Source organism: Mangifera indica, chromosome 17 (assembly GCF_011075055.1).
Source record: "Mangifera indica cultivar Alphonso chromosome 17, CATAS_Mindica_2.1, whole genome shotgun sequence".
NCBI classification, from domain to species: Eukaryota; Viridiplantae; Streptophyta; class Magnoliopsida; order Sapindales; family Anacardiaceae; genus Mangifera; species Mangifera indica.
Genome location: NC_058153.1, coordinates 1,853,184 through 1,867,862, shown reverse-complemented (window position 1 = coordinate 1,867,862; position 14,679 = coordinate 1,853,184). Strand labels below are relative to the sequence as shown.

General features: G+C 32.7%; 2 protein-coding genes across 2 annotated transcripts; both read right to left on the bottom strand.

Moving 5' to 3' along the window:
- Nucleotides 1–1,484: 1,484 nt before the first annotated feature.
- On the bottom strand, nucleotides 1,485–5,397 carry LOC123200726 (protein NDL2). Its single transcript, XM_044616076.1, has 11 exons — nucleotides 5,130–5,397; nucleotides 4,264–4,363; nucleotides 3,736–3,833; nucleotides 3,453–3,541; nucleotides 3,144–3,204; nucleotides 2,942–3,028; nucleotides 2,785–2,862; nucleotides 2,631–2,687; nucleotides 2,441–2,496; nucleotides 2,187–2,322; nucleotides 1,485–2,086 (listed from the first exon to the last, which is right to left on the bottom strand). Exons 1-11 carry the CDS (start codon nucleotides 5,190–5,192, stop codon nucleotides 1,874–1,876), a joined length of 1,038 nt encoding a protein of 345 aa, XP_044472011.1. The 5' UTR covers nucleotides 5,193–5,397; the 3' UTR covers nucleotides 1,485–1,873.
- Nucleotides 5,398–10,364: 4,967 nt separating this feature from the next.
- LOC123200324 lies at nucleotides 10,365–13,865 on the bottom strand. Its single transcript, XM_044615475.1, has 5 exons — nucleotides 12,957–13,865; nucleotides 12,514–12,566; nucleotides 11,746–11,912; nucleotides 11,511–11,662; nucleotides 10,365–11,191 (listed from the first exon to the last, which is right to left on the bottom strand). The coding sequence occupies exons 1-5, from the start codon at nucleotides 13,711–13,713 to the stop codon at nucleotides 10,815–10,817; spliced, it is 1,506 nt and encodes a 501-aa protein (XP_044471410.1). The 5' UTR covers nucleotides 13,714–13,865; the 3' UTR covers nucleotides 10,365–10,814.
- Nucleotides 13,866–14,679: the final 814 nt, after the last annotated feature.

Sequence of the window (14,679 nt, the reverse complement as noted above, 5' to 3'; positions counted from 1 at the left end):
TATGGCCAAGTTTGGTTGAGAGCTTAACATAGTTGGTCAGATCTGACTGGCATTAAAGTTTTGACATTTGGTCGTAAACCACCATTACTACCACCATCTACTGTCTCTATCATTGAACCAAATCCTCTACATTCTGGTTCCACGAAATTTAGCCACACAAAACCATCTCAATAACTCACAATCCCCCATTATGAAAGAAAAAGGAAAAGTGAGAGATTTTTGTAGTCTGGCCAGAAGAAAGAGAAACAGGTGGGTGGCAAAAGAGAAAGGAAGAAGGAGAAAGGAGGAATGAGGAATAAAAAAATATAATATAATAATTATTTTGAGTAATTAATCGATTTAATAATTGGTTAATTGATTCAATTATCAGTTGAATCAGATCACTCCCACCTAAGGGAAAATTTTGTGTAGAACTGACCGAAGCGGCAACACACCAGTAGATGCTCTCATTCCCCTGTTTCAACAACTCCAATTATGGCAGGATGGAGTAGACTTAGACCCCACCAACATTCCTTGCCTCGTAAATGCTCAAGCACGATATACTCCACACTGTGACTCCAGGATCCAATGGATCTTACGGCTGGCTATCTATGGCCGCCTCTATCCCTTATTGTTTATGGTCTTTCCAATCCAATAATTGACCTCAACTGGCCATTTCAACTGAAAACGATGCAGAAAAATGTGTCGGCAGTGCTTCACCATCGACAATTTACCACTTATTTTATTATTTCTCCAACGGAGTATACAGAATCGAGACGAGATTTAAAGTCAAACAACACATGCCCACCAAATACCAAACCCCAGAGACCCTTATGACAATTCCACTCCAGTTTCATGCAAGAGTTGAGTTAAAATTTCAACCAACTCAAGTTAAAATCATTTCTTCGGTGAAAGTTAAACTCAAGTTTAACTCAAACCTAATTATAATATCGAATCAAATTAAATTTTGAGTTCAATTCAATACTATGATCAAACTAAAATGATCAAAAGCTTATTTTGATATATATTACTTAAAATAATATTATTTTAATTAATTTAAAACAAATTTTTTTTAGATTTACAAACTTAACAAACCAAATCTCTCTCAAACTCAAATTTGATAATATTAAACTTTCATATTTAAATTTAAATTTATTTAATCCAAATTTATTTTAAACTTGTTTAAAACAAACCCCTTTTTTAACTCGGATAAACTCGTTTGAAATCCAACGCTATTCCTTTCCGAAGCTTCACTCTGAGCCTCCATACCTGTTCGTCTTTATCTTATCTTTTTCAAAATTAATCCTGAAAAGGTCTGTCAGCAATCACCCTTTTCCAGCAACTACCTTTATTTAGCATTAAAAAATTAACATCAAACCGTTTGCGTACAAATAGAAAAAGCGCAGAACCAGTCAATTCCACCTTTTCCAGCTAAAATACTACATGTCATATTGTCAATTCAATCTTTAGCTGCTGGAAATTCATAACAATACAAAAGCATAAACTGTTCTCTCATCATCATCCCATGCCAGCTTAAAATTGCAATAAATCAACTTGACAGAATCCAATGACAACGCATATACTTTACAAGCTGAAAAATCACAAACTCATCCCACACATATTTTATACTATCTTTATTTGCTTGTAGCTGGTAAATTATTCATGAGGATTTACAGATGACTCAGGCCATTCTCTACCACTCTTTATGGATTCATATAAAAGAATGATATCTGATTTCTATTTAATATGCTCCTATTATCTTTCCTCCTTTTTCTCTATCTAGAAAGCTCCTATAAATTCCCTTTTTTATCGACGCCCGCCAATCAAAAGCTATAAACACCTTCAAAAAACTTACCACAAAAGGAACCTTGCTTGAGTTCATCTCTTTTTGGATTTATGTAGAAAGTCGAGTTTTTATTGGTTTTAACTTGATGCCCATACTTTCTGGTGAGAGAAGCTCGGGAGAGATGCAACACAGACTCAATGGGCTTCTAGGGCTGACACTTAGTGTCGGGCTGTATAATCCGTATCCCATGAGAAAATACTCCATTGGTGTCAACATAGCATGAGGCTGCTCCTCTGTTACCATTGATCCACAGGCCTGAACCTGTAAAATACCAAAACATGAAACAATTAAGGCTCAATTACATATAATGATGCAGACATAAGTGTCATAACACAAATGACATACACTTGTGTACATATACCTCAACTAAGGCACTATATCTTCTATCTATTTTTGAAGTCATGTGGACAGCCTCAGAATGAAATGGAGAGTTCTCCCCAACAAATATTAGAGAGCGGCATTGTAGTTTCCTCAACCCTTCACTAAGGTCTGGTCTCCTGACAGATAGCAATATTTTGTACATATCAGACCAAGAAGTTTAAGCGCTTGAATGATTGTTACTGTTTTATCTTTGAGCGATTACTAAGTTTAAACTATCTTGGTAGCAGGTATTACCTATTAATTGCTTCAAGAAACCGCCACACATTTGTAGACTGCCTCTCATCCAGCAGCTGCGGAAAGGGACATACAAATTTTGAAGTTAAAATAGAGCTTAGTGCTTAACAACCCATAATTTATTTACTTCTGGCAGATAAACACTCATTGCAAATCAAAGTAAAAGATAAGAAAAAGCTTGAGGACTAACTCTTCTGCATTCCTGAACTATATCAGATTCAGGTATTTGAGCGCTGCCACGAACTTCCTGCCACCATTAGTCAGACTCCAAATCAGTCGATCCATCTGATTCTGGAAACGAAAATGCATGTAAAAGTGGGGATAAACCTGAAGCAAGAGAATACCTTACTGAAATATCGCTTTAGCAATAACTCCTTTACCACTCCACACATGCCATAGAAGTAAAGTAAGTTTAACATCACCTGCATAAAATATAAAGGCTGATGTGGGAAGAAGATTCATTAATTTCCAACCAATGATGAAGAAGTTCAGATATGAAACCTTATTACAGAACCACTCTGTCCAAGAAGGCACTTTGCACAGTGGAGAAACTAGTATCAAACCACGCACTCGTTGCCTGTATTTTATCTGTTATGAATAGAGATCAAACTTAGAATGGCTAATGCACCCTATGTGCATATCTGTAAGAAAGTATAAAAGAGAACAAAGGATTAAGTGAGCAGTACAAAGGGAGATAACTTACAGCAAATAGGGTAAGAATGTAAGCTCCTGCTGTAACCCCCAAACACATCACTGCACCAAGTCTAGAAGAAGAAGAAGAGAATACATCAGTAGGCTACTTTCCAAAAGAAAATGATCATCATGCAGAAAAATAGCAACCTATAGCTTTTTAAATATGTAGGCGTCTCAATTTACATCATCTTGGCTTTACTAAACATTAAGACATCAATAAAATCATAAAAAGTATCCAGAGCAAAAGAGAGGTTACACTAAAGAAAATTTCCTATCAGCAAACAAGAAAGCAACATATATTATGTGATAATATAATTACCCAAAATAGTTGAGAACCTCAGAAATCTGATCAGCCAATTCATCAACAGAAAGGACAGGTTCATCAGTGCTAATTGCATCAGCTCCCAACTGCAATAGCTCTTGAAGAAAATGCAGAGTGAGAAACAACAAAAACTATAGCATTCAACATACAAATAATGAACAATTATGCACAGTGAGAAACAACAAAAACTATAGCATTCAACATACAAATAATGAACAATTTTGCACAAATAGAACATGAGCAGATCCATGATAAGCAGACAAGCTAGAAAATTACAGACCTCATGCCCAGGAGGACTTATATGATATATGCAAAAGTTGTGGAGGAGCAAGGAACATGCTTCTGGACAAAAGAATAATCCTTGAAAACAAGACATATCTGCTCAAGATATATGTGAGGACATAAGTTAGAGATCTGTAGTGTGGAACTGGAAGGACAAGTAGGAAAAATAATATAACAGAGCAACAATGTAAGGAAAAAAAGATACAAACCATATACATGGCCCAATGAGAACATCGATATAGATATCAAATTTGAAAAGGCAAGATGAAAGAAATAATTATATATGAAAAAGAAGAAAAAGAGCTGAGACAGAAACCAAAAAAAAAAACCAATTAATCAAGCATATTATTGGTGATCCAGAGATTTCTTTGGTTAAAACAAATGGTTTCCCACAAATATTCAACAGTTCAGTTTATTTCTCTATAAATACCAATAAACAATTTTACCAAAAATCATGTTACTTAAACAACATTCTTTTATACAGAAAAATATCATGTCTAAGTAATGCAGAGTCAAATATACTTACAGTTCAGAGCTAAATCTGGATAAGTGATGAGAGCTGGCTTGTCCTGATCTCCATACACAGTAACAGAAACTAAACCATGGGAAGTTTTTACAAGGTTCTCCTGCGAATAGTATTTAAAAACGCATTAGATTCAAAATAAATAACACTTATGAAATCAAACCGAGATTTATTAGAAACTGTATAAACATGGGGAAACAAGGCCTAATTTCTCAAAAACAAAAGACAATAATCAACACTGTAAACAAGGCTTATAGCATTGCAGACCATGTACTTCAGCCAACCTAATGAATTTTGAATACTGATTCTCATTCATTTATGAAAATAGAGGAACATTTCAAACATAACCAAGCTAAGTATATTCTCCAAGACTGCAACAAACAGAAATTAGCATGTGCAAAAGAACCTTTTCAAGAAAGATGACTCTTTTGCTTGTTTATGTATATTGGATTTGGCATTATGTTCTTTAACCCGAAGGACAAGAAATTGACTACAAAATTATTATTCGCTCTTAACGGAAAATATCAGATTCCAAAATAGGAATATTAATGCTATAAAAAAAAAAAAAAAAAGAATCATTACATTTCATGATTAACCAAATACCCAGATATTCAAAGAATCCGGTAATCTGCATATCATGTGTTAGAATGCCTCTATTTTAATCCACTCAGGAAGAGGCTGAACACAGAAGTCCCAAAAGAGAAAAAAGGATGAGCAACAGCAACAAGTAACATAATAGAAGTGCGGCTTAATCACTTAAAAATAAAAAAAGTCTACCAAATGCTATGAATTATTTAATTTTCACACATTTTCTCAGCAAACAAACAAGTTTGAAGAAATCAGAGAGCATATACATAAAATGTAGGTACCTTTCCAGACGGAGAAGGAGTCTCCATATCAATAGATACCGAATCGCTAGAAGAATCTGCCATTTTTCTCTTACTATCTCTCCCTCTCAATTTGAAGATGATTTCAAGGTGTAGTTCTCCAGGGATGTAATATATATAACTCTATATCCGTGTATATATATATATCCTTAATCTTCCTCCCTTCTCTGCTTTTCAGAATTTAAAAAAAAAAAAAAAAATTCAAAAAACTTGTCCCTCTCTCTCTCAATCCACTAAACTTGTCCAACTCGTCATTAACTCTCACCGAGTCACCGACGCTTCTTTGCCACTGATATATCTCACGTGCGGTCCGTACTCAGAAACCCTAACCTCAGACTCTGGTTTCTTTAACTCTGGTCAGATAGACCGACAGTTTTTTAAATTACTATTTTGTCCCTAATTTTCAACTCCCATCGTTTTTAGTTTGGCAGTATTTAAACCCAGTCTAGGGGGAAAAAAAAAAAAAACAGTTCTGGTTTGCCTAGCTAGTTAGTAATACTAACTACTTGGTAACGGACGTTACAGTTTACTGGTGTATTTATCATTTGAATTTCGAAAGTATTATAAATTTAGTTAATTAAAAAAAGTTTTTTATTCTAATTATTTTATTTTTAAAAACTAAACCCTAAATTAATAAAAATTAAAAATAAACTTTTTAACTATACAAATCATACAAAAACCTATTCATTTTTCTCTTCTTTTAGTCTCCTCCCCTTCTTTCTTATATTAATAAAAGTATATATAAAAATTTTGATGATGTATAATTATATATTTGGAGGTTAACTGATAATTTTTGAAAATATTAAGGATATTAAAAAACATTTTAAGGGTTTTGGATATTTGATAAACGCCAAGGGTGTTATTAAATTTTCAAGGCCAAAGGACAATGTTCCATCCAAAGTTTAATGAAAGGGCAAATTCTCACCTATTAAATTTAAAAAATCTAAATATCAACTCATTTACTGTTATGAATAAAAGTAAAATTGTCATTTCATAAAAAATAAAAAATAATTTATTTTTTCCTAAGTTTATGAATCTGATTTCCTCCCATGAAGGTTTGAAAAATCACTTTTTCTCTTAATGTTTTGAAACTATCACCAAAGAAGGTGAAATTCACCATCTCCGGTTGTGTTCTCTCTCCCTTCCAACTTCTCTCTTCCTCCTGGTTTAAAACCCTAAATCTTGGTCAGAGATTGTTAGCGTCAGACGTTGCTTCCAGACGATCCATTGCACGACAGATCTTTAATGACATCGCTTCCAATTGTCATCTTCGTGTCCTTTCCATGATTGCATCTTCGTCATGGAGGATAAAGGGAGCGTCGATAGATGGAAGGTCGACCGGAGAATATCATTAGAGAAGGAATGAAACCCTAGGGGGGAAATGGCAATTTTTCAAACCTTGAGTGGGGGAAAAATGTGATAGTATTTTATTTTTTAAACATTTTTAGTTAAATGATAATTTTACCCCTGTTCATAACAATAAATGGGTGGGTATTTGGGTTTTTGAAAGTTAACAGTGGGAATTGTCCTTTCATTAAACTTTGGGTGGGACATTTTCCTTTGGCCCAATTTTCAATATAGTCTTCAATAGTTTCAAAAATAATAATCCTTAAAGAATAAAATAAAATACAACAAATTAACAATGTTAATGCCATATCATAAACTATTACTATCCTAATAGTATTTTTAAAAAACATAGAGGTGACTATGGAATTTTAGAGGGTTTCATAAATTTGGCGAAGTTGTTTTAAATTTTTTTTAATAATTTTAACATACCTTTAATAGTTTAAAAAATACTAATTACAATTTTAAAAAAATAAACAAGACCCTTATAAGTGATAGTGTCATTACTACAAACTATGATATGAGGTTAATATGATAATTTTTGAAATAGTGGGGGTCACAGTTAGATTTTTGAAAAGATTTTAAAAATTAATTTATGGTATTTTAAATTTTTTAATTTAAATATTTTATTTAAAATATTTGAGGCTAGCCTGTAAAATATTTTTTTATTATTTTAATTAGTATATGACAATTTTTTTATTTTACTTTTATATTAGTAGTTTTTCATATATCAATTTAATTTGAAGTAAAAATATGTTATTTATTTAATTTAAATTTTAAACCTTTGTGGGCAAATTTAGTTGACTCGTCATTTAAAAGGAAAAAGAAAAAAACGAAATATAGTGAAAAGACGGTGATGCCCTTCACATAAAAGGGCTAAATAAGCTGCCAAGTTGCAAATCAGCCACAGGATTCTGTAGTTGAAACATCGTGAGGTCCATGCTTGGTTGGTAAGTGTCTCACCATTCACCAGACAGCAACCAGGAGGGGTGTCTCAATCGCCGCCGCTTTCAGGAGTCGTTGTCGTAAAACGTGTCTTCATTTACTAAATTGACCCACAAAATGCTCATTTTCCATTAATTCAGCCGTAAATATTTATTTAAAAATATTTTAATGTGGCGGTTTCAGATTTTGATTTTAAAATAATTTTAAAAAATATTAACAGTTATTTTTTATTTTTTAAATTTAAACTGATTATTATCTAAATTGTATTAATTCTATTTTTTTGTTTAACTTCTAATTATTTAAACTCCAAATTATTAATTATGAATTAATTATAATTGATCTCATCATTCGCCCACCAACTCCTTTGAAAATTACTACATATTTTTTCTTACAATTCACATTCGGGTTTATGAGATTGTGATGCAAGTAATCTATTCTAGAACAACCAATTTTTATACTTAATTTACCTAAACCTGTCATTTCCCCCTTACATGCCTATTTTGACATTGAGCAAATAAAAAATAGTTTAATTCGAATTCAGTTTAAATTTATCGAGTTAACGTTAAAAATAATTTGAGTTTGATTCGAATAAAAACGATTTAATTTGAGTTTGAATTAAATTTATTGTTTAAATCCAAAACTCGAATATATGATTTAGATTTATGATTTAAATTCGTAACTTATTGACAAAATAACGTTGTTTAACATTACTCAACATAATTCGAATCAAATTACGAGTAAAATTCAAACTGAATCAAATTGTCTATCTAGCTCAAATTTCGTTTGGTTTCAAAATGAGTTAAATCTTTTAACTCAAATTCGATTCAAATTTAAATTAAACAAATTCGAATCGAATTAAATCAAACAAATTTCGTTCAGGTTCAACACAAATCATATTTGTATAATCCTTAAACAGCTGGTCACTTTCATGTACACCCCGTAATTGAGTTGTTATAATTAATTACCCCTGTTAAAAATACTAAAAAAATCCCACAATTGCTGTTCTCATCCTCTTTTTCACTGGATTCAAAGTTTTCTTTGCTTTCTTTTTTTTTTTTTTCCCCCTTTTGATTACTGTTTTTGCTAGTAAAATAAATAATTAAATGGGTTGATGTGATGACGTAGAAAACAAAGTATGAAGTGCAAGCTGAAGAGGATTGAGTAGCTTACATGGCATGTCCACATAAGCAAACGTGAAATTAAAGTTATCGTGACCTGCACGTCGAAGTAATTGGCATCACGGGAGGCTGGCTGCATGACATTTGGCTCTTAATTTAAAAGTTTTGCCTTTGTTGGATGCAAAATAAATAATAGAATGCATGGATTGGTTGAGCTGCCAATTATTCAATTTGGAAATAACAATATATATTACTTGTGACCCCGGTTTTAAAATTTGGATCGTAGTCCAATGATTTTAACCGTCGGATTGCTTTGAACTGCAGTTCAATTAAAAAAGTCATGTTGATTTATGGGTAAATAGTAAACCATTAAATTAACCATGGTTATTAAAAATGATAAGATTAACGTTAAAAAAAACTAAAAATAACAAAATAAATATCATAAAAAACTATTAAAGAGAAGATAAATATAGGATAGAGTTAATAATAACAAGATCAATGTTCAAAAAAAGTTAAAAATGATGAGAACAATATCAAGACGAGAGTAATCCCGTCTGACTTGGGTCGTAATATAAATAGTTTTTCGTCATATCTCAAGGGTCAGAGAGCTCGTGGCCAAGATAACGCAACTGCACACTTCCAGTGAGGAGATTGGCAGCTAGGGTTTTTTTTTTTTTTAAACTTCTCACCTTCTTTTCATATTTCTCCTAAAAAATACTACTTCAGTCCTTATATTGACCTTTGAGCAAAACAAAAGGCACAAAATTACCCCTAAATTATTTACCATTCTAACAATTGATCAATCAATTCAACCATTGGTTTACACAATCCCGTCCCTTCATCGGAGCAACACCTGAATCAGGTTTAAAAACCATGAACGTGACCACTGAATGTTCAGTTCACACAACAAGAAAGATCCCATTTATGAAACATGATTCATTTCACAATTTTATTTTCTAGAAGTCCAAAACATGTCATAATTAATTTATCTCTGTAACATGCTCCGAGTTCCAGTGGGTGATAAATTATATGATTCCGTTAAAGCCATTAGACAGCCATCTCAATAAAAAAACCCATCAAACCATAGTATTAACTAAGCCCCAGAGGCCCTTTTTGGCAACCATTTTCAAAGTTGTCAAAGAATGTGCGATGTGCGATATATATATATATATATATATATATATATTGACATTATAAAATAAGACAACCATTCCTTTAATTGCATGCACACAGAGATATATCAAAAGAGTTGGACCGATCTATGGGTATGGCGGGCCATACCAGATTCAACCCGACATGGTCCATGCTATGTCTGTATACATATTTAATAAACTGATAAAAAAATAATATTATATACATAAATACTCACATATCATTATATGATTAAATAATTTTAAATCAGAGATAAAATAATATTTAATCACATAGTAATATATTATTATATATATAAAATTATGCATATTAATAGTGTATATAGTTTTATTAAAAAATATATATGTGTGTTTCCATATAAACCCTAAAATATCAAGATGTGATGGGCTGTTGACTTGTGCGGCCCAAACCTCTTCTCTGGAGCAAAAATTAAGCACCTCATAAGGGGTTTTGAGTAGAGATGGCAGTGGGCGGGCCGGGCATGATATATTAAAAGTTACAAAGCTCACAGTTATTATACATTGATCTAGAGTGCATGATATATGGTATCACTCAAGCTCCACTGATCAGGGCAGATGAAAATTGAAGTAAGAAAATTTCCTGCTAATTCATAGCTAGGAAATTTTGGGAAACAGATAAATAGATGCTCAAGAGAGACTTTCTAACCTAAAAAATAACCTTTTCATTCATCTGATATGACAACAATCTCAGTAAAGGTACTCATAATATCAGTGTGTTGAGTATAATAATAATACAAGTCTTACCAGTGAAAGAAGTTAGGCTAGTTGTCAGTTTCATCAGGATCAATATAAGCTACAAAGGATACATGTTCCACATAGGACTTGATTTCTGAAGTCTGCATCTCCTGATTGTACCAGAGAGAATAGAATAGCACAACCCCTAACCTGTAAGGCTGCACTTATGAAAATTCCCTCCTGGTTCTCCACCAGTAAATAGTAGAGATTCACCATAGTATAACTAGTCCTTGTTAATAGGAGATATGTCTGAATTCTGATGTCTCCGGAAAAATAGTTTGCCAGTCTAGAGTCAACAATGTGTCAGACTTTATTGCTTCATGTTGGAGATTGGATTATCGACTTCACTTCCCTTACTCAACCCATTTTTCGTTACCCAAAGGAGAAAACCTCTCACTCAGAGAATTATCTTGAAAATTATACTTGACAAGCTTAACTGGTATTTCAGCTTCAATGTTTCTCCCTTCTTTGCGTTTCCTTATACCATCAGTTGTTGAGAACTCAGTATCCACAAGATCTATCATCTCCAGGTCAGTGTCATCTTTATGTTGCCATCTCCTCTCACAATCACTGTTCAAGAAGAGGCTTTTGAACAAACTTTTGTCATTGGGATTAATTACTGAGAGATCATACTCTACTCTCGACTTGCAAATGATGGCTTTGGCATAAATCTTGGTGATGTCAAAATCAAATACTCTTACCCCTTGCTCTTCAACAACTAGCAGCCACTCTGGACAACAGCAAAAAAAAAAAAAAATTTATTTGATGCCCAAGGGTATACTTGAAGATCAGCAAAGAATCACAAATAGGTGACTTATCTGATTAATATATTCTCTAATTTTATTCAATTAGCAGGAACAAACTGACAATGAGATATATGAATGCTTCTTTAAGTTTTTTACATGCTCCACACCGATGATAATCAGATTGCACCTCTTATGTTTACACGGTGTGATGACTATCATAACCAACATAATATCGAAAAGTTATTCTGGGACCCTACCAAATACAGTAAATGACCAGAAGTTAAAGATAACAGAGCAACTCACTGATAAGATCAAGAGGAGTGGAAAATTTTGGTCTGCTGGTTTTTTCCCCAATACCAATTTGATTAGTAACCCACTTGATCAATTGAGCAAGCAGCCAAGACTCAGAGAATGCATTTATATAAGAAATGACTTTGGCCTGGTCACCATTTTCCCTGTCGCCAATTAGAGATTTATCAGATGAGATGGTCTAAGATGCAATGGTCGCATAGCAGCCACAATCTTCAGATTCTCATACCTCACAGACTGTAATGCATTGTTAACAACAAATAACCATCTCATAGCAAGAATTTTAAGGCTGTTGCAAGGTAACTGAATCCCTCGTTGAGAAGTGACGAATGAATACTCCGCAGTTACAACAACATCATACATAACATGATGTAAAAACGCTTCATCTTCTGAAACCTGTGCCAACAAAAGATCCTAAAGTGGGCAAATGGTAATTTTATTGTTTAATGCATATTTCAAGGTTTAATTGGTGGCACACAATGTTTAGCAACCAACAGCTAAAAGTACCAGGAGGGGGTTGACTGTAATCAAAGTCTTCAAAAATATTCAGCGGATCAAAAGCTAACATACAATTGATGAGAAAAACCTGCTTCATTATGTAATAATTCAAAGGAAGACATACTGGGTGAGGCTTATTTCAACACTTAAGGAGATATTAAATGAATCCTGACTTCTTATGAATAATATTAAGCAAAAACAGGATAAGTTATAATAATGAGTAACAAAATGAAAAAATGGTATACTTAACATAATCACGTCAGGTAAGTATTATAACCAAGTAAGTTCCATGACTTCTGATACTAAACCATATTGCTTATCTAAAATCAAGGCTGAGAAATAAAATGACAGCATACCGTATACATATGTTTAGCCCATTACTGTCACCTTTTGTATCTACTTCTATTCTTGGGAACTAAAAGATTTAACTCAACCTAATCATTTTATATAAATAGTTAACTTTGAAGAAAGTAAATAAAAGCAAGAGGTGCATACTAACCAGCAGGGAGGTGACAGGCAGAACTGGCTCCATCAGCACCCTGAGAAGAATATCTGATATGCACCAAGAATAATTTAGTAAAAATGAGCATCAGTACAATCAAATGAAAAAATAATAATAACAACGGCAATAATTTAACTAGCATAAAAAGAAATTATGACTTCAACAAGTATCAGTCATCCCGTATATGTGTTTTTACAGGTTACTTAAAAATTAATTTGTAATACGGTGACCAATAAATACAAGTTTATAGCTCCTCACTCTGGATGTCTAGGGGATACTAGCAAGTTTATGAAAAGTAAAATTAGCATCTGTACTCTAAGTAGTGAAGTTCACTATCTTCAGAATTCAATGACTAAAGAAATTTCAGATTTCCAACTAACCCAAAGCAAATAAATCGAAGTTGGAAAAAAAAAAAAAAAAAGCTCAAAAAATCTACTCACCAAAAAAATAAAAACTTCGAAACCCAGTTATTATATTTAGGGCACAATTACGCAAGTCTTTCTCCAATTCATCCCTCGAGTTTGCCACTGCAAACTTCAAGCATAATCTTAACAAAAAGGCTTCACACATCACAATCCCAGCTAAGTACCCAACTCTACACCCCACACCAACACCATCACGAACTTCATCGCCCACAATTGGTAAAAAGACCTTCAAGTCCCCAAACTCACAATTCTCCCCAACTCGATCAACAACCCACACATGCACCAAATCCAGGAAACAAGAATTCAAGTTCAAGCACTCCATTCCATCATCTTTCTCAGGCTCGGCGCCACAACAAATACTAATGTAACTTACAATTCCTTCCAACAAACTCTCAACATCCCTCTTCGAAATTTTTTTATCAGTCACTAAATAGAATAACTCGTAAATAACTGGACCGAGAATTGCAACTCTTTTAACTACATTACATGAGCTAGAACAAGAAACAAGCAACTGAAACAAGTCTTTGGTGGCTAAAACGTGCTTAGAAGAGGGCATAGCTGTGAATTTGGAGGTGTAGAAAGTTAGTGCCGAGTAAAACCAAACATATTCGAGTGAGGGATCGGGTAAATTTTGAAGTAAACGAGAGAAAATCATAGTAAAATTAGAGAAATCGGTGACGCCTTTTTGGTATTCGCATAAAAATCGATCGACTGATTCTTTTAACATGGACTGCAAATTATCAGACGATTTTGAAGCGGTGTTATGGTTCATTTTGAGAGTTTTAAAAATGAAAATATAAAATCAGGAGAAATTGGGGTAAGGATTGCAGGGTTTTGAATTTTTTAATGCTGAGCTTGAATGGGAGTGAAACCCTAGTTACGCCCAATGTCTTAGAGATGGAAAAGGAGAGGGAAGCATGGGGCAATTTGGTAACGGGACAATATTTTGAATTTGGAACCGGAATTTTGAATTAATAAACTTAATTGGTAAAAAGTTTTAATTTAATTGTACTTGTTAAATCATGGTAAAAAGGAAACGGTAAAAACTAACCAGTACAGTTATTTTTTCTTTTTTAAACCCAAGTTCATATCCTCTTCATTCTTTTTCTTTTTCTATTTCATAAAAAAATATAATTATTGATTTTTTATGTTATACAATAAAACTCTCCTTTAACTGAACTTATACGACACTTAATCCAGTTATTATCCGATAAGTTACAAAAATAGTGATAAGAAATGTTATTTATTTGTATATCAAATTTGAATACAGATAGAGTTTTACCACTCAGAAATAATAATAAAAAGTAAACTCTATTTAACAGTATATCTTATTAGTGTTTATGAGATTATTATCTCTATTACATCTCGTGTTTACAAGAAAAACTAATTGTTTCTAACAAAACTGGATCATGCGATTAATATAACCATCATATTTTCTGTAAAAATAAAATAAGACCGAATACTTAGAATCATACTTAAATTAATGTAACTCTATCTCTTCATCTTATAAATATAAATGTCCTACACCAAGATAGAGGAAGACACTCATACAAAGAGGATTTAAGAAAAACTCATTCACCTCATCAAAGATCTTAGATATATAATTCTTTATTGTAATTAATATATAAACTTTGCAGAAATTATTCTTCGGAGAGAAATAACATAACCATGGACATAGCTTCCGAATAATAAATTGAATCATGTTATAAACTTTCTTATTTTTGCACATGTAATTTCA

Bases quoted from the DNA above. Each gene is read 5' to 3' on its own strand.
- LOC123200726 (XM_044616076.1), bottom strand. From the start codon at position 5,192: ATGGCAGATTCTTCTAGCGATTCGGTATCTATTGATATGGAGACTCCT. The intron at 4,364-5,129 runs GTACCTACATTT...TACTATTCGCAG, and splicing joins CTCCTTCTCCGTCTGGAAAG to GAGAACCTTGTAAAAACTTC. The intron at 2,688-2,784 runs GTATTCTCTTGC...TAATGGTGGCAG, and splicing joins TAAAGCGATATTTCAGTAAG to GAAGTTCGTGGCAGCGCTCA.
- LOC123200324 (XM_044615475.1), bottom strand. From the start codon at position 13,713: ATGAACCATAACACCGCTTCAAAATCGTCTGATAATTTGCAGTCCATG. The intron at 11,663-11,745 runs GTATGAGAATCT...AATTGGCGACAG, and splicing joins AATGCATTACAGTCTGTGAG to GGAAAATGGTGACCAGGCCA. The intron at 11,192-11,510 runs GTGAGTTGCTCT...GCTGTTGTCCAG, and splicing joins CACTCCTCTTGATCTTATCA to AGTGGCTGCTAGTTGTTGAA.